The 26,397-nt window shown below is 36.3% G+C and overlaps 2 protein-coding genes across 3 annotated transcripts; both read left to right on the forward strand.

Annotated features, from left to right (window-relative positions):
- Nucleotides 1-281: 281 nt before the first annotated feature.
- LOC113701051 (uncharacterized) lies at nucleotides 282-8,367 on the forward strand. Of its 2 annotated transcripts, none has more exons than XM_072058429.1 (12): nucleotides 282-713; nucleotides 961-1,164; nucleotides 1,515-1,660; nucleotides 1,997-2,288; nucleotides 3,518-3,595; nucleotides 4,358-4,505; nucleotides 4,596-5,035; nucleotides 5,162-5,676; nucleotides 5,758-5,818; nucleotides 5,923-6,186; nucleotides 6,407-6,668; nucleotides 7,683-8,367. In XM_072058429.1, exons 1-12 carry the CDS (start codon nucleotides 321-323, stop codon nucleotides 8,015-8,017), a joined length of 3,138 nt encoding a protein of 1,045 aa, XP_071914530.1. In that variant the 5' UTR covers nucleotides 282-320; the 3' UTR covers nucleotides 8,018-8,367. The 2 variants fall into 2 exon arrangements, with proteins under 2 accessions (XP_071914530.1, XP_027077311.2); XM_027221510.2 differs by having other exon boundaries at nucleotides 1,997-2,265; nucleotides 3,507-3,595.
- Nucleotides 8,368-17,541: 9,174 nt separating this feature from the next.
- Nucleotides 17,542-21,562, forward strand: LOC113698041 (nudix hydrolase 18, mitochondrial-like). Its single transcript, XM_072059932.1, has 5 exons — nucleotides 17,542-17,985; nucleotides 20,307-20,421; nucleotides 20,541-20,624; nucleotides 20,943-21,059; nucleotides 21,155-21,562. Exons 1-5 carry the CDS (start codon nucleotides 17,900-17,902, stop codon nucleotides 21,290-21,292), a joined length of 540 nt encoding a protein of 179 aa, XP_071916033.1. The 5' UTR covers nucleotides 17,542-17,899; the 3' UTR covers nucleotides 21,293-21,562.
- Nucleotides 21,563-26,397: the final 4,835 nt, after the last annotated feature.

The following is a 26,397-nucleotide window of genomic DNA, read 5'->3' on the forward strand; positions in this document are numbered from 1 at the left end:
TGTGAGAATACTTTTTTAAAATGGATTCTTACAAGGGGACCAAAGCCATGGCATGCGGCCTTTTTCGATGCACGCATTTCAGCCTATTGTACACATTTGAATACATCATATCACTGGGCTTGTGTTGCACCGCCCAACTCCCAAGTCACAACTGAAGCCCATTCGAATGGGCCCACTGATCCAAAAACCACATTTTTTTCCCGCTCGAAACTCGAAACAAAATTTAAAAACTAACCGATCAAATTTCCTCCGACCACACCTGACCCCTTAAAAATCACACACTCAGAGGATCCGGGGAATAGATATTCATCTTGTCCAGAATGTCGCGCGCCACCGAAGAAGACGAATTGCACCACCACAATTTACTCAAGGAGAAAATCGCCAGGGTTTTCGACGGGACCAGAACTTCTCACGCCACGCATACTCGAAAGCTCAAGGAGCTCTTCACTCTATTCCTCTCATCGGCGTCGCCGGAGAAATTCTTCACAGCATTTTCCGACACCTTAGCTCCTCTATTTGACTTCAGTCGCCGGACGGCCTCCGCGGAAAGGATTATCAAGTTTGTCGCCGCCTTCGCCACTTTTCGGTCCGAGAAAAATATTAACGCATTGGAAATTGACGAGTTTTTGGAGCTGTTTTTGAGGTTTCTGCTTGTGGCTTCTACTGCGGCTAATAAGACTTCTAGACATAGGGCTTGCCAGATCATTTCCGAGGTACTTTATGATTTTTTTAGTAATTTATTCTCTCTTATTTGAGATTAATCTGAATTTCTGGAAGAATTGAAGCTTTACTTGCTTGGCAATTGGATTAATTTTCATATTCTAATATTCAAATGATTATCGGACTTATTGTTAATGCATGTAAGAGAGAATGAGCTCTTTTATTTTGAATCAAACTGTATATAGTTCGGTTTACTCACAGAATTAGTCTTATAATTTTTGCTAAAATGTCATCTTGTAGATTATAATGCGACTGCCTGATGACACAGAAGTGAGCAATGAGCTCTGGGATGAGGTGATTGAGCATATGAAGTTGCGAGTAAATGATAAGGTCCCAGCTGTGCGTACATTCGCTGTTAGGGCTCTTTCACGCTTTTTAAGTGATTCAGAGAACAGTGATATTCTTGAGCTGTTCGTTGATAAACTGCCTTCAGAACAGAATCCGGTAATTCTTCTGTTCCAGTTTAGATTATGCATTTGTTCATTTTGCTGCATTACAACCTGGTATCAAAATGTTTCATCTTGAATGCACGTGTTATTGTTAAGCCCTATATTGCGTTGGTGCAAAAGGTGATGGTGAAATCACTTCAGAATGAATCCAAGGGGATGAGTATGATGTTTTAAGAAGCCAAGTAGAATGATGGAAACTTGAGACAGGATTAAATATGCGAACACATATTAGATAGCTAGCAGCTGGATGACAGTGAATTTTGTGCAGTATGCTTTCTTTAGTGAGCTTCATATATGTCTATCCATGTATATATTTTTGAGTTTCTGAACGGCATCTGTATGTAGGATGTTCGAAAGACAATTGTGTTATCTTTGCCACCTTCAAATGCAACTTTAGCTGCAATCATTGATTGCGCATTGGATGTAAGTGAATCAGTACGCAAGGCAGTTTATTGTGTCCTTGCAAGTAAATTTCCTCTGCAGAGTCTCAGGTAATTTCAAGTCTTAGTTTTTTGAATGCTGCCTATCTTTTGCTTTCTTTGGTCCTCTAATTCAGTTCTTTAGAGCTCCAATTTGGAAATGTTCGAAGTTAACAAAGTTTACAATTATGAGAACCTCAAAGAGAAGCTTTTTATACCAACAGCTACTATAGCTGGCAAGAGTACCTTTTCATTCTAGTATGTCCTTCTACGTGATCTTAATTTTTGATGAAGTTTAGATTCCCTAAGTTAATGTAGGTATGGTTTATATGCAGCTTTGACATTTACTATACTTGTTTTGACATTTGCCTGCTGAATATGGCTATACTTCATGCGCATTTTGTGCAGTATCAAGCTCAGGACCACGATCCTCCAGAGGGGACTTGCTGATCGATCAGCAGCTGTGGTGAAGGAGTGTTTGAATCTGATAAAAGATGACTGGCTTCCAAAATTTTGCAATGGAGACCCTGTAGAACTTCTTAAATATCTTGATGTTGAAACCTATGAAGAGGTTGGGGAGTCTGTTATCTGTGCTATATTAAAAGAAGGGTTGGTGAACTTGGAAGATGTTAAGAGCCTTCATGAGTTCTCGACTTCAGATGGTGAGACAACTGGAGGTTGGTATAAAACATGTTGCACTGTTGCATTTGGGTTTAACGAAATACAAGCTTTTCAGTTTTCATTGTTAAGTGTTCCTTTCGACCTTGTATCTATGGAGCATTCTTCCTAGAACACCTTCAGTAGCAATTCTGCACCATTGTTGATCAACTGGCTCAAATTTCTCTTTCTTCAATTTTTTTTCTCCTCTGTAATAACCTTCTAGATTTTCATAATATCTTCACCATGTAAGATCAATTATGTGTAACAACAGTCTTCCTAGTTCATAATACAATGAGGTGATGAACTGTATCATTTTTTTTATCTCTGTAGTATCTGGATGTCGTCAGCATGTTGTGTTCCTGACAACATCTGGTGGTCTTATCAGTTTCACGAGACCAATCAAAATTGGTTCTGAGATTATCGTTATATAGACAGATGAATGATAGTTTAAGTGAAGCCAATTGCATATTTAACTCTATGTTGTTGAACTGTAGTTCCTAAAGCACTTAGATACTGTATCACACCTAGAGCTGTAAACGAACCGAATCGAACCGAGTATCTCATGTTTGAGCTCTGTTCGTTAAGCAGTTCGAACAACGTTCGTGTTCGTTCGTTAATTTTCGAACTCCAAACCTGTGTTCGTGTTCGGTTCGTTAAGTAAAATTCGTGTTCGAGTTCGAGTTCGAGTTCGGCCCGTTTAACATAAACGAGCCGTTCGCGATCATGTTCGAAATGCTCGAATCCAAATTATTTTATGCCTTAAATATGCCATGCAAATTATTAATCATTCTAAAAAATAATTAAAGTACTAAGTGACTAAATTCTATTATTCATTAACTATATAACTAACATTAACATAAAAACAACAAATAAAACAAAGAAATTTGCCCTCCAAATATAAAAGTCCAGCCATAAAATTAACCCTAAATTTGTTAAATGATAATTATGTCTATGTTCGCGAACGTTCGTTAAAACTCGCGAACATGTTCGTGTTCGCGAACGTTCGTTTAGCATGTTCGCGAACGTTCGTTAAAACTCGCGAACATGCTCGTGTTCGCTCGATTATTAATCGAACAAAAAAATTCGTTCGAACTCGGTTCGTTTAAAATTTCGAACGAGCCTTTCACGAACACGAACGAGCCGAAACGAACCGAGCTACCGAACAGCTCGGTTCGTTTAACAGCTCTAATTCACACCGAGTAGCTATAGTAATGAGATGTATAGTCTGAGAGTTGAATGTTCTTTTTGTTGAAATCAGGGCCTTTAAAGCATGACATCCAACTAATGGAACCTGAAGTTGCTCTTTACTGGAGAATTGTGTGTAAGCATTTACAGATGGAAGCACAAGTAAGTGATTTGTCTTCTGCTTGTTGATTCTGATCTAGTAAGCTTTTAAATGTACTAAAATTATATGTAAATTTATTTTTCTAGGTTAGGAAATATGCACGTGTTTACTAGGTTGGCAATATATGCTTAAATCAAAAACCTTTCAGTAAATTTTGTCTTTTAAGATAGGGTTGGACAAATAAACTCTTTTAACCATTTTCCACTTTATGATGCCTTCTTTTTGCTATCCTAGTTACCTTTTGTGCATGTATTTTACGATGTTCTTAGATGAGTAAGCTTTAAGAGTTTTTAACGTGAGTTCTGACATTGACATACTCCATACTTCTGTTGTCTTATAACTGATCATACCTTCTTGTATGTTTGCTTGTTTAGTAGTCATATATTGTACCACTATCACTCTTCACTTCATTAGCATGGCTGAGGATATTTGGATATATGGAGGGTTGAGACGGAAAATTTTGCATTAGGCCTTAAAAAAATTTTCACTAAATTGTGTATAGTTGGGGTGCCAGAAAATTATAGTGGAAGAAATTCAGAGGGTATTTTGTTCTTGAAGTATGTCAGGAGACTGGGAATTTTATTACGTGCATTTTAACAATATTCTTTTGCATTTTTCTATACTGTAGTAGCTGAACTAGCCACCAATACCCTTTGTATCTAAAAGTCTCTCTTGTCTAGATTCAGTAAACTTTATTTAAAGAGATAATTTGGGAATTCTTTTATCCTGGATGGTTTATGAGGAATTTGCCCATGATGGAACAGGTAAAGGGCTCTGATGCAGCAATGACGATGGGAGCCGAGTCTGCTGTATATGCAGCAGAAGCATCTGACAGCAATGATCTTCTTGACAGAGTTCTTACAGCTTCTGTTTCAGAATATGTGGAATTGGTCAAAGCTCATCTTACTGCCGGTCTGTGATTTTTTATTAGCTATCGTGCACCCCATCCCCCACCCCCTTCTTTTTTTGGCTGTAAACGTTAAAATCACTTGATCATTACAGGATCAAATTATCGATTTGCTTCTCGCCAACTGCTATTGCTTGGTGAGATGTTTGATTTCTCTGATGCCACAAACAGAAAGGTTGCCGGTGAATTGGTGCAGGAGTTGCTGCACAAACCCCTTGATCATGAAAAGGATGAAAATGATAATGACATAGTTATAGGAGATGGCATTAATCTTGGAGGAGACAAAGATTGGGCTTCTGCTGTGTCGAAATTTGTTAGACAAGTTCATGCAGCATTAGGAGAATTTGAAGAAGTTGTTCTGACGGTTGTGGCTGAGCTTGTTCAGCCTTGCAGAGAGAGAACTGCAGACTACAAAGAGTGGCTCCACTGTCTTGCCGTGACTGGCCTCCTTTTGGAAAGTGCACGATCATATCATTTGTTGCAGGGCAAGGCCATTGAACCTGCTGAAATTCTTCACTCGTTATTGCTTCCTGGGGTGTGTATCTGGGGGGAAATTTGCCTTTACTCTTTTGGTTAACTTTTTGATTGTGCATTGCTGATTGTTCTTTTTTCATGTTCCTTCGGCAAATCACGATTTCGAACTTTCTGTTTCTCACAACAGGCAAAGCATGCTCATTTTGACGTTCAGAGGGCTGCAATCAGGTGCCTTGGTCTTTTTGGGTTGCTGGAGAGAAAACCATGTGAAGATCTAGTGAAGCAGTTAAGATTTAGTTTCATCAAAGGTCCCTCATCAATTACCATCATGTCAAGCAAAGCCATGCTTGATCTGGGACTGTGGCATGGTCCTCATGAAGTTGACAAAGCCATGAATCAAGACGTAACATCACAGTTCAAAGACCAAAAAGTGGATTTCAGTTCTATAAATTGGTGTGATGCTAGTGAAAATTTGCATATTGGAATGCTTGATATGCTATATTGGGTAATGGAGAGGAATTGCATTAGTGATTTTGTAGAAAGCGATGAGATTGAGTTTGTTCAAGCTGTTCTGGCAGAAGGTTTTGCAAAGATATTACTTCTGAGTGAGAAGTACCCAAATGCAGATGCTTCATCGCACCCTTTATTATTAGGAAAGCTGATTGGCCTCTTTTTTTCTAGTGACAGTAAAGACCATCTGAGGTGGATTCCTTTGTCCCTTAGCATAATTCTTATTTTATTTATATCCATGGCTGACCAATCGATATTCTTTCATTTGACTAGATTGAAACAGTGCCTATCCGTATTCTTTGATCATTATCCATCCCTGTCTGCAAACCATAAGGCATGTGTTGTAATTTCAGAAATTAGATGAATGCAGTGTTGGTTTGTTTTGTTTTTGCAATTCTCTGATCTGCAGGCGGTACATACTCATTTTTTGGGGCGCAGAAATGCTTATCAAAGGCTTTCATCCCAGTTACGCGCTCCTTGTGGCCAGGCATCATGGATAGTGCTAAAAGAAGTTCAGCAATGGTGGCAATGATGCGCAAACGTGCTGTCCAAGCAGCACGCTTTATGGTGCAGATGATGCAAGCTCCATTGTACACGAAAGATAATGTACCTAAAGATGGAGATGGAAGCGAGGACACAAAAGATGTCTTTCTCGAGTTTGATAGTGGAGAGGAAGGGCTTGCAATACGCATAGCTGCAGAAGTAATTATTTTCCATCTCAAACTTATTTGGATATGCAGCTACTCTTTTCATTTTTAACTTGAATGAACATCAATAGAAGTCCTAATTTCTATTTAGCTGATGTTTTTTTCGGTTAAGTGATTTGACAAACTAAAGCTTGCATTCGGAATCATATGGCATGGAGGATTGGGCTATAGTTAATTGACATTCAATGCCGACTCTCTTTTTTGTCTTTTTGAAGGTTATGGGCTTCCCCTCAAATAAAACAGCTGCTGAGAAATCATACGTGTCAGCACTTTGCAGAATACTTGTCTTGCTTCACTTTCGATCGTCAGAACAAGGACCAATAAAGTTAATGCGGCAGCTTCTGAGTTGTATTGCCCAATCTGTAGTAGCCGAAAGGGAGCTTCTAAAAGAGTTAAAAGAGATGGCTTCACGCTTAAAGGCTGCAGATAGAAGTCCTGATCAACAATTATCTTCTGATCAGGCTAATCACATATTCGGTAATAAATTTATCCTTTTCTCCCATTTAATGAAGGAATCTGCGTTTAGCAGGTGAAATCCTGCAATATTCGGACTAGTTTAGAAAACTTCATCAGTTATAACATGCTTCTGTTCATAGGACAAATTGGAAAAATAGACAGCAGTTTAGGGAGTGACTACAAATGCCCCATCCCATGGGGGATATTTTTCCTTCTCCAGTGGACTAGAAATGCATTTTGGATACTTTATTCTTCCTTGTGACTACAAGCGAGTCTAGTGGTTGTTATTAACACCTCTCAGCTGAGTCCTAGCACATAGGAATCCAGGTCTCTGATCCTTGTATGCTTCCTGTTCAGATGCAGTTCATGTGTTAATTAATCTCCAGAAACACGACTTCTTTTTTGTGTTTCATCTCATAATGACTTGTGTACTGGATCTAAAGAAATGCTTGAATCATTTTCTACTTTTGCTTTCTTTTCCGCACTTCTATGATCTATGCATTTTTATCTGAATTTTATTGTCAGAAAATTACATTGTTAGATTTCTTTTCATGCTTGAAAGAATGTGGAAAGTATCTGTGTATTGCCACTCGTATACGAACGATAACTTGTGCTCGTAGAATGAAACTTGAGTTCTTCTCGTCCAATGTTTACTGGGCAGAACAAATAGGACATCACATATGAGAAAATCCGAAGGTTTCTCTAGGTAGCTTAACTCATCTGGTAACACCTGTGAAACCTTTAGGGACCCTATGTTCCATAGCCATTATCATGGTATCACTTCTTTAGACGTCATTTCTTGCGACCTAAAGAATTACCATGCCCCCATTGATTGTCTTGAATAGATGGGTCGATTAACTTTACGATATGAACATAACTCGTTCAAATTCATTGCTATGAAATGGGAGGCCACGGTGTCAGGGTGCATAATAAGCAGGCTGCTAGTTTTCCATTTTTTTTTTTTTTCTGTATTCTCTTGGACATCTATGAAATCTATGGAAGTCTTATCAATCTTATTAACTTTAACAACTCCAGGGAGATTGGAGCTAGAAGTGAACCTCGATGAAGTTGAGTCAGTGGAACTTCCACCCACTCCAGCACCTCGATCAATTAGAACAGCCCGTGCACGGAGACGACCAAAAGCTGAAGAAGAATCTTCCTCCGATGGTGAATTGTCGCCAACTTCTGTCGTTCCTGCAGATTCGAGCAACATGAGAGCTCGCTCACAGAGGGCCAGCAAGACAGCTGCTATGACCAGGATGACAACCAACAACACTTCAAGCATTAACGAGGAGGAGGCAGAGGATGATGACAGTCAAGAGGATTCAGGTTCAGAGGTGACATCTGCAGATGACTCTGATGCTTTTTAACTGGAAGATGATTTCGTGGAAGTAATGGTGCAACATCAGACTCTGCAATCGTTTGTTTTTGGGATTCTGAAAGTAGTAGAATCTAAGCTCATTCGTGTCTTTCTCCTGCACTAAACTACACTAGCGAGATCCTATCTTGTTTATTTATCTGTTGTTATTTCGCATCAAATGCGCTGGAGCCTAATGACACCTATGCATGAATGTTTTTGCTGCGGACTGACACTGGCAACAAGTGTAGCTATAAATATCTCAAAAGGGAGACTTGAACTTTCAATCTCTTGCTCAGAGCGGAACCCATCCAGGGCTGGGCTTAGCTGTTGAATAGGAACAGAAGGGATGATTTCTTTTAATTGGCCCATTTGAGTGTCAGAGAGACTGAGAGGACCAACCTAAACCCCGTATACTGCACAAATATTTTGAGGGGATCATACTAATGACTTCCTAAGTCGTAGGAGTAATTTTTCTTACGCGCATGTATTTGCTTTAGTTTACCTAACATTCAATGTAAGCATCAGGAGCTCTGACTCAGCATTTGCTGATTGGATCAAAGGTACTTGAACGAATTAGCTAGCAATCCAACTAATAGAAGGCCATCTTTTGATGTTGTTACACTTGCGCAGCTGCACCGCCGAAAGCATTGATGAATCTCGGATTGTGGACGACAAAGTGTGATCCAGATGAATTTCGAGGAACTTGGGTATGATGACCCGTTCAATTTAGTTTAAGCTTTTCTCTCAATTATAAAATGTGGATGGATGCCTTTGGATATCTAGTTCAATTCAGACCACATCTATTCCATCTCGAAAATGTATAGTAGAAATTAACCCAGACCGCCTTGCCCACCCTGTCGACTCCTGTCTGAATAATTTAACTGCATAAGAATCAGTTGAACACGGGGTGGTTTATTATTCCTTGTCCGTTGTGACTCAAAAAAAAAAAAAAAGAATATGTTAGCTTGATTATTCATACTCACAAATAAAACATGGTAATCCTGCCTTTGCGCCACTAAATTGTAGGATGAACTCGCCCCTAAACCCAAGCAGGGGGGAAAGAAAAGTCCTTGTGTCCCATGAATTTTGATATCTGCTGAACTTATATCCAGTTTTAGTCCACAATGTGTACGCCTAGACGTTGTTTTCCCCAACTTCAGATTATGATTTTAGCTGAATTGGACCTTTTCTTCCTTCATCTTTTAGAAGATTTTTGTTTTCTTGAGGACTTTACAGGTGGCCACAAATGAAGATTGATATGTAATGAAGATGCAACGTGGATGACCAGGCAAGGTACATATATGTTTCTAGAATGGAGACCCCATATGTCTTCAACTCCTCACTCTATTTTCCTTGATAGTCATATCATCTTTATATTTCACAATAATTGATTTGTCTCTAGAAGATCCCCACCACAAATCTGAAACCGATCCTACATAATTGGACAATAATCATTTCCCTCTACAGCTAATCATAGTATAGGTTTGTAGGAACTCAGCTTCAGGAACGCAAATCTTACTCTATCCTTGCCTACCCTCGAACACATATATCATGATTGCATAAACTTGGAATGAATAATCTTCATACATATGAGTTGCACGTTCAGGTCTTGTCTCTTGTCTCATGTCCTCTAAAAAGTCAAACTTTGCCACAAATTAATCATTATTCTCATCACAGTCTGATTCACATCGAAATTTCTCTGAGTCTACTACTACTGTTGTTGTCACCAACTAACTACCCCTAATGAAACCTGTGTTATATATAAATGTACATGTACGTATGTATAAATAAATAAATATATATTTTAAGAATTCAATCATTTTGACTAATGTGCACTAATTTAATCCACAGAACCCTATCGTTGGAACTTCATTTTCAACATATATAAAGACAAAAAAGTTCCCAATGCTTCAGCGAGAAATCAGTATCGATTTGATGTCACCTAATGCATCTTCGAATGCGACAGAGTAACAATTATTAACTCTGCCAATTAATAATCAAACTTTCCCAAACATAGATATACTTACATTTATTATCGACATGGGGTTTGATTAGTGTGATCTTATCTATGCCATTAATTACTACCATCTTTCTTTTTCTTCTTCGTTTACATAAAACCGACCAAGCGTGGATCACGATCCATCCAATACTTGAAGTCTTCCCAACGCTTGGTTATTAGCACATGGCTGTGCATGATTCTTTGTATAGACATTTACGTGCTTTCTGGGTTCTGGAAGGATGGGGCACTTCATAGACTTTCTTGCTTAGTTATTGCATGCTGGAGTCGTACAAAGTATTTTGTCAAATTGTGGGCGAGATTGTAATTGGGTTCAGACCATAGGGTGCCGTGGTGGTAGTCCGGTAGAGTTAAAATTGTTGATCAATTCAAAGTATTCGTTGAGTGCTACATACGTTCTGGACTCATGATCATGGCAGAAAATTTTGGCACTTTCTTTGTCAATCGACATGTCTGTGGTGAACTTGTGGGTTGATTCTATGGAAGTTTCGGTTTTTATTGGTCCGTGAAGGAAGACTTGCAGCATCAATAGGGGTCCATAATTAAGTACATGGCCTCATTTTGTTCATCCTTCTTTTAACTTGAGCTGTCCGTTCTTATTAGTTACCAGAAATTTTCGTCAATGATCAGCTATTGATAAAATCCCCACACCAAACCCCCCTCTCCGGAAAAAAAAAAAACCAAAAATTAAAAGGAAAAGAAAAAGACAAGCAGCAGTGCTTTTGAAGGGCAGTATCAGAATTCACTTGTAGAAATTTTCTGCCAAAAATTGGACTCCATGCATGTAAAGTTGCCACGTGATCAGATATGGGGCCGACGTTTCTTGCCTTGAGGAGTACCTTGTTTAGGACATGGTTTAGCGGACATTGTTTAGATTGAAGTATGCACTGAGAGGGTAAAGATTCTTGGGATCCGCCCGCATCATCTAAAGGAATCAAAATGTGAAACAGTAAGAACGCTTTCAGCAAAATAGTCCATCTGAAAATTGCCTGCTGCAGAAGTATAGCAAGCCACAGTAAATAGTAAATAGTACATGACTATCAAGCAATAACCAACCCTTTCCAATTTTAGCATCTTAGAATTAAATTACTAGAAGAAAATTAAATGGCCGGCAAGCCAATATGAACTGGAATTATCTGCTTGTTTCAAACTTGGCTTGAGACGCATACAAGTGATGTATGGTCAATGATACTCAACTACTAGCCTTAATTTGTTGCCCTTTTACATTGTTAATTTAATATTGCAGGCCATATGGATCATCGTCATGCGCTTGGTAAATTTCCCAGAAGAAGCTTGAAAGGTTTTCAATTTTGCCTATATCTATGGCAGCTAGTTTTGCTAGGTTCATCTATATTCTACATTCTACAACCGGCCGGCACCAAAAAACACAACTACTTTTCGGCTGAAAGCAGGTTGTAAAGAAAACATTTGTAGATAAGTAAAGATTCCTTGTCTGAGTGTTAAAACTCAAAACAGGAAATGGACAACATTTCCAAGTCGGAAAGGTTTTTTTTTTCTTTTCTTTTTTTGGGTTTTTAAAGTGTTTGTCATTTTCCTGAAGATGGGACAAAAAGAATGACATCTCTAGCAGTTCCTGCTGAAGTCCTGTCTAGTGTCTACTCTCTAAGATGTAATCAGGTTTTTAGTCATCAAGGATGTATATCAAGCTTCATCCTTATCTTCTACACCTTTCCAATCCAAAATGCACCTCTTAAACAAATGGACAGGAGCAGCTCTACCTCTTGGGAGAAGGCAAAACAGAGGGCAAGAATAGAGTTTGAACATTTCAATGTTAAAACCCATATATCATAATTTACACTTATGTGGGAATCGCCCACCAAATTATCTCTCGGTCAATAATTCGATGAGAACGTGTTTTAAAATCATAGGCATCTTGTAAAGAAGTTAATGCAGTTCCCGTAGAGAAATCTGCAACCAGGGGTTTCCCGGGCTTGGCCCCAAGAAGTCAATGGTATCCAAGAACGGGAGTTTGCTCATTTGGCAGCCATATTAGAAAATTTTGCATGTGATTTATTGTCCTTCCAAATTTCGAATCAATTGTTTATTAGGTTGAGGTATCGAAATTAAGTACAGTAACAATATTATATTATGTGACTTTAAAATGCAAATGATTACCCAAGCGAACAGATGATTGTTCCCCTCAAAATCATTGCCAGAGTCATGTCATGTTAGGGTGTGGTGATATTTGTTTATTTATTTTTATTTTTGACAAAATTGGTGATAAATTCTCAATGATGTATTTTTTTCCCCTCAAAGATGCATTACTGTGTTTCAAATATATTTTGAGCACACCTATGTATAATAAATTAATCTTTTTTACATTAATAACGTATGTATTAATGAATTTAAATACGTATTAAATATACAAAATTTGAAATTCAATTTCTGATTGAGATGGTGTGATATCATCTAGATTTGCTCTATATATATATATATATATATATATATATATATATGGATTAATTTGTATTGACCCTCCGTGAAGTATGGGCGTAACATATACTAGTTCTCATCTCATGCATTGGGGTGACACTACTATAAGTTAATTATTTGGTACAAAGATTGTACAGGTATCCTGATTGGCAGTATTTTTCATCGGTCTGCAAATTTTTGCTTTAAAATTTTATTCAACCGACAAAATTACAAATGCTGCTTAAAGTATTATTGATGCTTCAAAATAAAATCGATGCTCCGCACTTGGACGTAATTGGGATTATGGAATATTTAATCCTCCGGTCCATTGATACAAGCTAAGGTCAAATAAACATGCTAAAATTGTAAAAAAGGAAAAAAAAAATTAGTATGAAAGAAACGAGCCCATGTTCTTGAATTGCGCCACCCTTCACAATCTGAATTCCAAAAAACAAAAAAAAGAGTTTTCACACTTGAATAAGAGTTTTCTAGTGAGAGTTTTTGTATTTATAATAAAGTCTCTCTTAAGGGGTGCAATTGAGAGTTTCTTTCTTTTTTTTTTTAAAAAAAAATTCTCTTCTAGGGATTTATAGTGAAATTTTTTTCCTATTCTTGGTAAGAGCTTTCTCCCCTCCCCTAAGAGTTTTGTGGTTTTTATATTTCTTCTATTAAATCCATTTTTTTTTTCAATTTGGAATTCTTTTGATCTATCTCATCAGATCTCACCTTAACATCTGGATCGAAACCAATTCATTAGCATATTTGGGAGAAAGGAAGCAGAGATGATTTTGGGACTATAAGTGTTCTATCTTTTGAGTATTTTTGGAATTTTGCAGTGTAATAGTCCACTGATTTTTCATAACTATAGTACAGTATTTAGTAGATGTGTTTGTATATGATTGATGTAATTAATTATGTCATTAGTGCAGATTTAATAAATTAATGGTGTTTATATATATATATATATAAAAGATAAACTACAATCGTTATTAAATGATGTGACCATTAGTAACTGAAAATGAGATGAGAGAGTTCCCCAAAGGAACTATAGAATTTTCTTGAAAAGAAATTTGAGTATCTTGAAAATTTTTTTTTCAGAAAGTCGTCGGTTGAAGTTTATTTCAGAGAAAAATAAATGAAAGTGATGTAAGATATGACGGACATCGTAATTAGGAGGCAAAGGGGTATTAAATGAAGTCTCGCCTAAAATAATGTAATGGCAACCAGTACTCCGATTCGGTCCTCCCATTGTCCATTTTCAGTAACCGACGACCGCCGTATCCCAACCGTCTTCATCGGTCGGCCGCCGCACTCATTACTGCTGCCCATTCAACGCTCTCGTATTTCTCTTTTGCCCTTTTCGGTCGAATTTTTTCACCGACCTATAACTTTCTAGCAAAACACGGAATCAAGAAGGTTTTTGCATTTCCCTACCACAAAGGTAAATAAATAAATAAAGGCTTCTGTCTTGACAATTGTAGCATATGGTTGCCGACTAAAGTTGAGCCGTCTAAGAATTAGAGATTTTGAGTACTTCAAATTTCCATTCTCCTTCTTACTTTTTGAACGTCATTCCTCTCCTACTAGAAACGATTTGAAAAAAAAGTTGTGCAGAGTCCGATTTGTGACTTAACTCGGGTTATGTTTGCTCGACTTAAGTTGTTTATTTTGAATTAGAAAAAAAAAAAAGCAAATTTTGTCTTCTAATTTGATAACTCATATCTAAGGCCTTATTTGATAACCCAATTCAACACTTAAATTTAAATGAATTCAGATCTTAATATATTCAGACACGTTTGATAACAAAAAATTGAACATCTAAATTAATTAAGTAACACTAAATTTTCTAGGCAAACTTGTTCCCAAAAAATAAGTAATAAACTATTCACTTATCAATAAATGTGATATACACTCAAATGTATTTGATTTAATATTTAATAACTTAATGAATTCAAACTTTAAATTTTAGTTTTTAAACTTCAGTTTTATCAAATGCACCCTAAATCACGTTAGGTTGCGAAGCCAATGCAATTGTAGAGAAACCAAAATTGAAAAAAGTTAGGCTTATCCTTTGAATGGTATGGCCGAAAATTTTTTCTTTTCACGAAAAATAAAATTTTCTTTCAAAGGATAATACTCTGTCGAAACACCAAATTCAACCTCAATTACAATAAAATTGGAAACTATCTAAGCCTCTATTTTTAGCTAGTTGCACATCATTTGTTAAAAAGTTTTTTGCCAAGACTTTCGGCCTTGAAACCTCTAATTCGTGTGCATCCTTCACAATTAACAAGTTATCCACTATGACACTGTTACAAGTGCTGGTAGAAGAGTTTTGATTAAACCAAGCAAATAGCAAGTTTTAGAGGGCATTCCTAAGCGGAAATATTAAAGAACTTGATTAAGGCCTTTAACTCAAAATAACCTTTGTTGCATCGACCATATATATATATATATATATATATACACTAGAGGGTATGCATGTATGACAATTACTCTCAAGATTGAAACATTTTTGCACACCTTAGGGGCTACGTTAGAAAAAAAATATTACAGGTTTAAGAGCTTAAAACTCAAAGGAATCCATCTCTGTTGGCTTGGAGTAAATGATCAAATGTACCACCCTTAAATTTAATGTTCCATTGCCATCAATGTGCACTTGTATCTTTATTAATTTTGTGAATTTAACAACCCAGCTAGAATATTTTAATCCAGTGTATATAATCAATCATAAAAGTGCATGAACTAAAATCGGACAGTGATGCACCTAATAAATACTGGTCCTAGGTATTGTTTGAGGAAGTCTTTATGATCATTGTATGTATCTACTTGAAAGAGGTGAAACCAAAAAAAAAAAAAAAAAAAATTAGTGTTCGTAGACCCAGTGACCAGAAAGTAACTAAATCTAAATCTGCTTTTTTTTCTCAAAAAAAAAAAAAAGAAAGTAACTAAATCATAATGACATGTATTGAAATCACCTATCTGTATCGTTCTAACGTGTTCCAAAAAAAAAAAAACATATTTTTATCAGAAGATCACACAGCATCGTTTTCTTCAAACATGCACTCACATGACCTTGCATTGTTCAAAATGAATGAAAGGTCCAACAATAGAACGCGCACTAATGTGGCCAAAAAAAAAAAAAAAAATAGTGTGAGGACTCATGGTTCAACCAAATTGTATGGCCAGTTGATATGAAAAGTACAGCAAGTCCACATTATCTTATCTTTTCCTTGCAGGAAAAAAATTCGTTGCAATTAGGCATGATAAGTACCTTCATCAGCATCCTTAATAAAACGAAGCACACTAGCAGAAGCTGTGCCTAAACCATTATCTAATCTCAGAAAAGAAACTCATGTCGTGGTCACAAATTAATGGTTGCCCATCCGGGAAGGATGCATGGAATCTGCTAGAAACCCACCAAAACTGTGAAAAAGTTACTAATTACTCCCTCCGTCCCACTTTGATAGTCTTGTTTCTTTTTTCACATAGTTTAAGAAAAAGTAGTTAACTTTGTTGGAAAAGTAAATTTAGATTGCTATTTTCCTAAAATACCCTCACATTAAATATGGTACAACTTTATGGGAATTTAAATTGATGGTAAAAAAAGAATCAACTCTCATTAAATGTGGTAGATTTATAGTAACAACTACTTACATTGAATAAGGGACCGGTATTTTAGGAAAATTAAAATACAACTACATTCTTCAATTGGAAAGTGGACTATAATTTGGGACAGATGAAAAAGGAATACAGGACTATCAAAGTGGGACGAAGGGAGTATTAGATACAGTTGATTTGGTATTTTGTATCAATGACTAATTATTTTCGCTAAAGTAACTTTCTAGTTCTTTCTAGAAATGGAAAATCATTCAATTCGTCATTCACATTTCGCTAAATAAATTCTTTAGCCTTTCACTTTTAAAATATTAACTTTACATATGTTACAAATTCAATTTGATAAATTTTGATTCCAATATAACTTTTCGACCACTTTTTAGCCTAAAATCACTACGGACTAACATGTAGTTAATTTTTACATAGAAAAAGGTTGGATCCTACTTTTTTTAGTATAAAAAATGAATATGAATTGGATCAGATACCACCTTTTTAGAAAGGAAAAATCATTCAAAATGTCTTTCACATTTCACCAAATAAATTTTTTCTTCCATCACTTTTAAAATATAATTTTGAATTAGCAATGTTTGGGCTCAATCTAAGTCTCTACAACTACTTTTTAGACTAAAATCACTATGCGGCCTAGCTACATGCAGCCATTCCTTTTTTTTTTTTTTGTTTGCACAAAAAGGTCAAATTCCAAATTTTTAGTGACAAAAATGATTATATATTTGGTCAAATATCACTTTTTTTTAAAAACAATGAATTTATCAACTTAATTTTGTAAGAGACATAAAGTTACTAGTTTAAAAGTGAAGGACAAAAAAATTTATTTGATAAAATGTGTGGGACATTTTGAATAATTTTTTGTTTTGGGAAAAAAGGAATAAGGTTCGAATCAAATTCTACTTTTTTTTATGGTAAAAAATGAATATGAATCAGACCATTTGATTAAGTGCAAATGGGATCTAATTTTTTCACTCATACAAAAATAACCATGTGTAGATCACATGATGGATTTAGGTAAAAATTGGTCGGAAATGGATTTTTGCAAGGGATGTAAAGTTATTATTTTAAAAGTGAAAAACAAAAAAAATTTATTTGACAAAATGTGAGGAGGTTTTGAATAATTTTTCCGTCAAAAGCTCACAAACAAAAGTATGTCCAAATCAATGATTTAAACAAATAAAGTACTTTGATTAAAAGTTTTGAGGTTCACATATAGATCCAATAATTGAAGAAAAAAAAAGAGATATGCAATGGTGCTAGGAGGTTTCCTAGTTAATTCCATTTCTTTTACTTCGTAAAACTACCTTGGTATGTACTATACGAAGAAGTTAGTTACAAAATTGTAATCTGCTCCATAAATACCAGAAAGAAAATGGAACAAAAAAACAGAAAAACGGCCGCACAAAAGACGCGTCACCGCCACGTATTGACTTGGGAGTTGGGGTGGGGTTGCACTTATCAGTCAGTCTCCATCAATATGCAATATTTGCAAAGCATTTAAGTCCCTCCACCCAAACCCCTCAAAGTCTCCTCGGCGTATAATACACTCCCTCAATACTTCTTTGTTGGCTTCTCATCAGTACTCTCTTCTTTAACGGTTTCTGTGGATATTAAAGAAGTTTTTTCATTTTTTGAAGGCCCCGGATGCAATCCATACTACTTTTTCCTTGTATACTAGAACTGGCCTTGGACACCCTTTCATTCGAGAATCGAAAAAAGTGTCTCAATTTTAAGGTTTCATTAATAGTAGTAGTATTTCATTTGGTCCCATGAAAGATCTGCTGTGAACGATTTTTTCTGATCAGTGAGTGAAACATGGAACTGAAGAACATGGTAGCCTTGGTTTCTCGTACAGGAAGACATTTGCAGCGTTACGAAAGAGGTTGTCGCCAAGTCGTCGGGTTTGTCAAGCATCCCTCTATCTCTCTCTCTCTCTCTCTCTCTCTTTCTCGAGATCATCCAACATACTTGCATGCTACAATGAACTTCTTTATCCTGTTGGTCCATCTTCAGTTTTCCTTGGGTATTTCTTTTTTCCGTTTTCCTATTTGAGAAATTTCTTCATACTACTTAAATGTTGTAGATTTCTGGTTTGGGCTTGTGTAATGTTAATGGTTGTTGAAGCTTTTAAAGTTGCATTCTAGCCCCTGGAGTATTTTGTTTTCAGGGTAGCACCCAAATTATTGTTTTTGTGAATTATGTTACTCTTTTTTTTTTGTCGACTTCTAAGAATGTACCAATGGACAAGATCATAAATGGACAAGGTGGTTACTGGTTAGTGTAATTTAATAAGCATTCATGACAGTGACATCGATTGGAGGGCTCTATTTTTTCACAGGCATAGTTCCTTTCATGATGGTCATTAATTGCAAATGGCAAAACTACCCATTTTCCTTTTGGCCCAAAGTCATTTTTTCCTAGTTTTCTATTCTACCGTGATGTAGATATGATTACTTTGAAGAAATTTAGGGAACCAAATTGATATGGAATCTAATTAAATGGTTAAAATAAAGACTTTTGAGAAAACTTGGTGGTCTTTTACGTATTTTCCTCTTGTTCCAAGGGTTTGGATCCTCTACCATTCTATTCCAATCACAGCATCTAATCCCCACCCTCTGATGTTGCTTTTGCTGTTGAAATTAAATCAACTCCAAAATACAGAGTTTCCACTTACCAAAAAGAAAAGAAAAAAAAAACACTCCAACGTGCAAAATTAGACAACTAGTCTAGCTCCCCAAATGGTATGGGGAGATGAAATCAATATTGGAGCCTTCAAACTTCACGTAATATGGTACAATAAAAGGAGACACGTTGTGAATCTGACTGAATCAATTCTTGGATGAATTTGGCACTATTGTACCGAAAATAACTTGAACAATTCAATGTTCATGGTGGTGGGGGTCCTTGCATCATCAACTGCATTTTCAGTTTTGTTTTGTTTTGTTAGTTTACTTTTTCTTGGGGTAGAAAGTATACAATGAAGAGGGGTTGACCCCTTGTAATTGCAAGGAAATTACGCCTTGCACCTACTTAATTTTATGACGTCAAAGTAGTTGGGGATAAAACTCAACCTCATTGTTATTTGTTTGTAATAATTTATTTCATCTGGTTTAGATAGAATCGTAGAAGTCGGAGAGAATCTTCATAACTCAATGTATCTGATATATAGTAATTAACTGACCGTTCCTGGTTGTTGGGAAACATGGGAAGATGGAAGGCTTTGGCTTTGGCTTTTGCTTTTGGTTGCAGCTCGTAGCCTACTGTTTTGGACCAAGAAAGAATTGTAAGGCGTGGATATCACTTTTGACCTTAAAGCCTAGGTACAATTTCTTGGAATGAAAGGTTATGGGACGAAGTCGGAAAAGTGACTGGCATTGAATCGCAACTGAATGCCCGAATGAGTTTCTATGCACTAACAATTAGAGACATACTAATGAGAGGAGAAATATAAACATTTAAATTGATTTTAGTGCTGGAGCAAGAATTCTATGACAAGAGGAGGACTTGTTCATTGATTGATTCCAATTTTATGCTCCTAGAATTGTTTCTTGACTTGCTACTTGGTTCAAATACTGATGGATCGTTTAATTATGAAAAGCAGCAAAAAGTTCCATTCATATCTGAAAGGCCTGGTACAACTAAAAACCATATGAAATTCAGTATTGTTGCTAACTAAATTTAGTTGGTAATAATATGTATCGATGCTGTTTGGCTTCCCATTAAATCCCTGCCAATCTCGCTTTGTGGCTAGCACAGAGAGTTGACTACGCAAATAAGCAACAATGCTGAGGATGATAAAAGATTTGCAATATCCTAGATTGCCCAGATATTGGGGTATCATCCAGTAGTAAAAAGAACAGCGGTGGGAATGATTGCAGCTTTTTATTTTGTATTCGGGTGTTTCTAGCAATATCATGTGAATGATATAATTGGTAATTACCTATGTCTATATGACTGAAATATGGTTTAGTTAATTTTTGTCTTGGAGATATGCTGTTAAAATGCTTGATTTACAATCAATCGTACAGAAGGAGGATCATTATGATTCAATTACATATCAACTAATTGGTGTTTTCCTTCTAGTATACTGACCACTGAATTGAGAAAAACTGGAAATGAGATCCACAATTTTCTTGTTCTTTAGGGACGAAAGGGTAGTTTGATGTGTAAATTTTTAATTCGGTGGCTAGGGTAGCATGCTGATGGATATGTTGAAATGCAGATGCATTCCCTATAGAATAAAGCTTGCCAATAAGGCCACTTTGGTGGACGAGGATTCCCTGGAAGTTCTTGTCATTACTGCACAGAGAAAAGGCAAAGGAGTGCTGTTCCCAAAGGTAAATGACTATAAAAGCTTGCTACTTGTCACAAATCTTGTCTAATCATACAGTTAGTTACTAAGTTTATGAACTCCAAGCATGGAACTTTAATTTACTCATAAATTATGATTTGCCAGGGAGGTTGGGAAACAGATGAAGACATTTTTGAGGCTGCAGAACGTGAGACAGTGGAGGAAGCTGGGGTGGTAGGCGATGTTCAGGTTAGTCCCTTTCGGTTTTTAATCCGGTTATTTTTTCTCACAGAAGTAATAGGCACGTTAAATAAGACGTGATTACATCTTGGACATTTTTCTTTAAAGAAACGAACGGTAGTGTCTGATATTCTGCTGAAATGCCATGATAGTACGTGCTTAACTTTTAAGATCGATTCCCAAGTCTTCACAGAAACGCCTGGTGGTTTGTGACGCTAATACATCTGTGTTGGAAAGCAATGCATGATATCTTGCTCTTGCATTTGATTTCTTTGTATCCATCTATGATTGGATGGCTGCTGAACTTGGTTGTGGAAATTTTTGCAGAAGTTCCTGGGACACTGGAATTTTGAGAACCAAAATAAGGAGAGTTTCATGTTTGCAATGCTAGTCAGAGAGCAACTAGAATTTTGGCCAGAGCAAGACAAACGCCAAAGAATTTGGGTATGTTCTGCTAATTATTTAAAATTTCTTTATTGTTTGTGTGTGATTGACAACTGCAGAATATCTTTCTTATCCTCTCAAGTCATTTGTGACAGATGAGCGTGGCAGAGGCTAGGAAAGAATGCAAGCAGAAGTGGATGAAAGATGCCTTAGAGAATTTAGTGAAATGGTTAACTGATGAGGCCCCGTTGGCCTCTTCTTCCCCAAGCCAGGAGAGGAGATCCAACTTGTAAATAGCAAAAAAATTGTTTGCAAAGGGCCTAGCAACTAGCAAGTAGGATTGATCTAATCAGCAACTCCAATTTGCAGAAAATGAGAATTATATCTGTAATTCTAGCTTCATTTTCATAGAATTGGAGCTTTGCCTAGAAGACATCTGAACTAAAGGTTGCTGAAATAGCGACAAAACAAAATTTGTGATGCACCTACAAGCTGATTCTTGACAATGATTAAACGTTGGTCCTTTGCTAAGGGTTGTAACAATAGTAAGGACCTTTTTGAAATTCTTTCCGGATATGCCCTAAAAAAAAATGTTTTTTTCTTTCTTTCTTTCTGGATAATTTTTCCTGTATGAATCAGTATGTACTCCAAATTGGCATCAAAACAAATACACATCAACATAAAATGCTAAGATTTGAAAGGGTAAAAAAAATTATGAGAATTGGTTAGTTTGAAGTAAAGAAGCCTACTACGCAATTTGCCTATAGAAAGAAAGAAAAGAACGTCTTTGGATCCAAACTCAAGAAATACACTCCTACAAGGATAAGTAAGAAACAAGGGAACTTTTTTGAGGATGTCTTTTCCTACCTTGTTTTGCTTCAAAATATCTTGGAGTGAAAATGGTGGTTCAATAGACAAAAAACAGGACGAGGTTATATTAGTCATTTTAAGCGGAATTAGGGTTTTTTTGGACCCCTCACGGCATTTAACCCTAGCCTCCATCGCAATAAGTTACTCTACAAATCCTGTGGCCAAGATTTTCTACGACATTACCCCATATGGTTATAAAAAGCCGGTTTTCTCCCTCATTGACCCATAAACAAAGCCTGGAACCTCTCTGACACATTGGTTAGCCTACAGTACTTACTAGAACTAGCGAAATTCTTGAATATGTGCTCTGCTTAATCACTTTTTTTTTTTTTTTTTTTTTTTGTGTGTTTTACTCTTTTTCGGTGCCAAGGATTGCATACGCGCCTGAATCGGCATCTGCAAGAGACTATGGTCAGTAGTCATAGGATCCTTTTTTTTTTTTTTTTTTTTGTCGACGGAGTGGGGTGTCCGGGTCAAGTCCGTAAAGGCGGCCCGACTAATCCCCACTCCGGCCCGATCCAACGCCCCAACCAGACCTAGCACGTTAGATGCACGGCGAACTGATGTTGCTGCGGAGGTTCGACCCCAGGACCTAACGGTCCTGAGGAAAAGGCGCCAACCACCAGCCCATTCACGTGGGGGCAAAGTAGTCATAGGATCCATTAGTACATTTTTTGCCGATTTAGGTTCGTATGTAAACTCTGACACCGTAAAAATAGCATCCGGTGTACTCGTGTCATGGTAGAGATTTACTTATTTACCCTTTCAATCGGTAAAAGTTGGCATCAAAAAAAGATTTTTTTTCCTCTTTTAAATGTTGAATTGAGATAGTATGCAAGTACTTGGCTTCTGATTAGTTCGATCGAGACAAGCGGCGGTTAATTTTTGTTTAGTGGGGTGTATGTTTTGCTGTTTTTAATTTATTTGGTTTAGATTTTTTTTTTGTTGTTGTGCTTTTGGTGAATTTGCAGATTCAAGATTTTGTAGGGTTTGACTTGGGATCTCTGTAGCTGGTTCTGCAATTAGAGATGGGATTTATGCGAAAAGAAAAGGAGAAAAATGTGTTAGATATTATTGTTGTTGACTAATTGTTTTATTTTGTGGCATAATGCTACTTTTACCAAACTAGAATGTCTACAATTTTATCATTATCAAGTAATTTAAATGTTGCTTTGATTTGTTTATGTTTATATAAAAAAAACGTCACACAATCCTTTGTGAAACAAGTTGATGTAGGCAAAAAAAAAAGAAGCATTGATCTAATAACATTTCTTTTATCACAATCATAATTTATTTAGCATAGTTACTGAAAGGCGCTTGCCCACATTGCCCTTTCTTCCCTTCCTTGTTCTATAACAAGAAGATCAAGAATCATAGGATAGAAGTTGAGCTATGGCTGTTCTATACCCAAAGTGCCAAGAGTACTTGCAAAAAAAGGGTAAAAACTAAAAAAGATGGGGTAAAAGAAGGTGAATGAGAAAAGTACCTATTTGATTTGTATTGTAACTTAAAATTTTTAAGATTCTTTTCTTTTTCTCTTTTTTCTTTCTTTCTTTCTTTTTTTCTTTTCTTTGCTCTCTTCTTCTTCTCCTTCCCCCTCCCCCTCCTCTCTTCTTCCTCCTCTGTTACCTCTCCCTCCGATGCTAGAAGAACCAGCAGCAAACATGAATTTTTTTATTTTTTTTTGCTTTTTCTTTTCCCCTTTCCTTCCCCTCTCCCTTCCCCTAGCTGCAATCTAGTCAAGAGCGGGGAGAGAGGTGGCGGGGGAGAGAGAAGGGAAGGGCAGGAGGAGAGGCAGGGGAGAGAGAAAGAATAAAAAAAAAAAAAAAAAGTGGCTGGTGCTAGCACCGGAGCTGGAAGGAGGTTGTCAGGGAAATTTTTTTAATGTGTTTTGGATATTTTGAAATGTGTGACTTTGAAAAGTTTTTTGAGATTATTATTCATTATGAAGGGGAAAAAAAAACCTTAGCTACAAAATATGGGCACCGATCCTAACTTAAGAACATGCCATGGCCTCAGCCCGCAATTGAACCTAGATTACCAGTAATATGGTATGTTTGGGAATCTTAACAATAGTCTGTTATTGGGTTATTATTACTTTATCCTCTTAAACTATGTCATTACTATCAGTTTACTCTCTAACGTTATCTTTTAGTCACTTTACCGCTATAAGTAATTTAACTCAACATGTTAAAAAGTTTTGGATAAAAATACCCCTTTATTCTATAGTGTTACCACATTGTTATTATTACTTTATCCCTTGAAATTATAGTGATACAATCGCTTTAATTCCTAATATTATTGTCTAAGCATTTTATCTCATCGTTAATCTAACTAGTATGGTCAAAAATTTTTAAATATATTTACCATTTTTATATATAATTAAAAATAAAAAAGTTGGAATAGTTATTCTTCTTTTTTTTCACTTTAAGAGATCCAAAAACATAAAAATAAAAGGATTTTTTTCAAAAAAAATTTCACACTTATTGACACTAGGAAAAGAAAGGGTGATAGGAAAGAAGAAGACAAAAAATTGGATTTTGCAAAGAAAGAAAATAAAAAAGAGTATAATATTATCGTATTACTTTAAGGTTGTCAGGATTAGAGTTGGAATTTGGTGATAAATAGAAAAGTGAAATACTTTTAAAATATAAAATTATTTAATTCTTTCTTATTTGTATTTGTTTTTAAAAAGAGCTCTTTCTCTCTCTCCCCCCTCCTTCCCCTCCCCTTCTTTCTATTTTTTCAATATTAATAAAATTGTCAAGAAAAAAAAATTAACACTTTGACTTTTTTCTTGATACTAAAAAGGAGAAGAGCCACTTTAAATTTTTAATTATTTTTATTATACAAAGAGGAGGATACTTTCTTCTAAAGTTTTTTAACTTGTTAAATTGATTTAATGGTGGGATAAATTGCCTAAAAAATAACTATATGGGGTAAATTGATAATGAGATTATAGTTTATGGGGGTAAAGTGATAATAATTTTAAGGGCTAAATATGTCTTTTAACTTTAATTAACAAACTCCATTAAGTTTGACTGTTAATCTTGGGGATAAAGTGACTAAAAGATAACGTTAAGAGGAAAATTGATAATGATACCGAACATTAAGGGGGTGAAGTGACAATAACCCTTCTGTCATTTTTTACGTTGAAACACCAAAAATATGGGCCACTCCATGCTTTCAACTACTTCATGCTGGAGATGCTTGAGAATGGGCGCTGGGTAGGCCCTGTATCCTTAAGAATGGGCCCGTCCACCATATCGATTTGTAACTTTTTATTCCACACTGTGAGAAATTACAGAGATTAATATCATACGTGCACAAAACTTTGAAAACTCAACGGATAAGATATTGGATTTAAGTGATTCAAGTCATATATGCACAAAACTTGCAAAACTTGACAGAGAAGATATTAGATTTATGTGTGTTTGTTATCATTTAACACTCTTTTAGTGATATGATGTATTTACAAAGACGAATCCATGGAGGCGTTACTGCTCCTCGAAGTTCTACAAATTCATGTTTTATTTCTTTAATATTTTGAGAATTTTCAATATTTCCTTGATGTCTCATGATCTCATCTCTACACATACAAACATATCTTAGTCCGACAAATTATTTGCACAGGAAATGACCCCCCCCTCCCCCTGCTGGTGGTTGAGAATGCTGAAAATGTAGTGGTGCAGGCTGCAACTGTACATAGGCAGCAGCGCGTTGACGTTGGGTTGTGGAGGACCCTTATCCTAATCAGAAAGGGGCCGGAAAGTGACAAATGGTTCGGTCGGAAGTTCCAACACTTCTACTGGCCATACTTGAATCCAGAAAGCTTCACAGCAAGAAAAGTTGAACTTAAAGACGAACTGCAATTAATCTATAAACGACACTCCTGATTGTGACATTCTTTGTTACATCTCATTCTCTCCTTGTTTCTCATCAGAAAGCTGGGCTAAATTTCCTTCTGCGCACTCCGAAAAACGGAGCTACATAACTGAATGATCACATTATACATCATTTCTTCAAGAAATTACAACCCCTATAAAGATGAAATGCCGAGCAATATTTAGATCAGTAGTATCTATCATGTATTACTGAACTCTTTCAGATGTAGTGCTTTTTTGGCTGGTTATATGAATTCGAATGTTGCAATTTTCAGCTTTAATTAGCACAAAATGTGGAATGATCCGTCTTTAACCTGTAGGGGTGTGTGGTAAGGTTGCTTGTAACTAATCTTTCACCAAGCTTTGGCATTTATATCTGGTAGAAGGAATAGGGCAGAAAGACTTTCTTGCATGAACCCTCAGTAGTCAGTACAACCTCTAGAGTAGTAAAAAATTAGGCGAGACAAATAATAGTACAGATCTCCTCCTGTCTCCCCTCTGTAATTGAGTGCAGCCAAAATTGATTTTTAGGTCCACCAACGTTAATCATTGCTAGCCCTTCCCCTCTTCCTCTGTGCATGATCTGTTAACCAGGCTAACGTCTTAAGTTCGCTTTTCAAAACCAGTTACTACGTTGAACTTCT

The sequence above is a fragment of the Coffea arabica genome, chromosome 7e (genome assembly GCF_036785885.1).
Source record: "Coffea arabica cultivar ET-39 chromosome 7e, Coffea Arabica ET-39 HiFi, whole genome shotgun sequence".
In the NCBI taxonomy this organism is placed as follows: domain Eukaryota; kingdom Viridiplantae; phylum Streptophyta; class Magnoliopsida; order Gentianales; family Rubiaceae; genus Coffea; species Coffea arabica.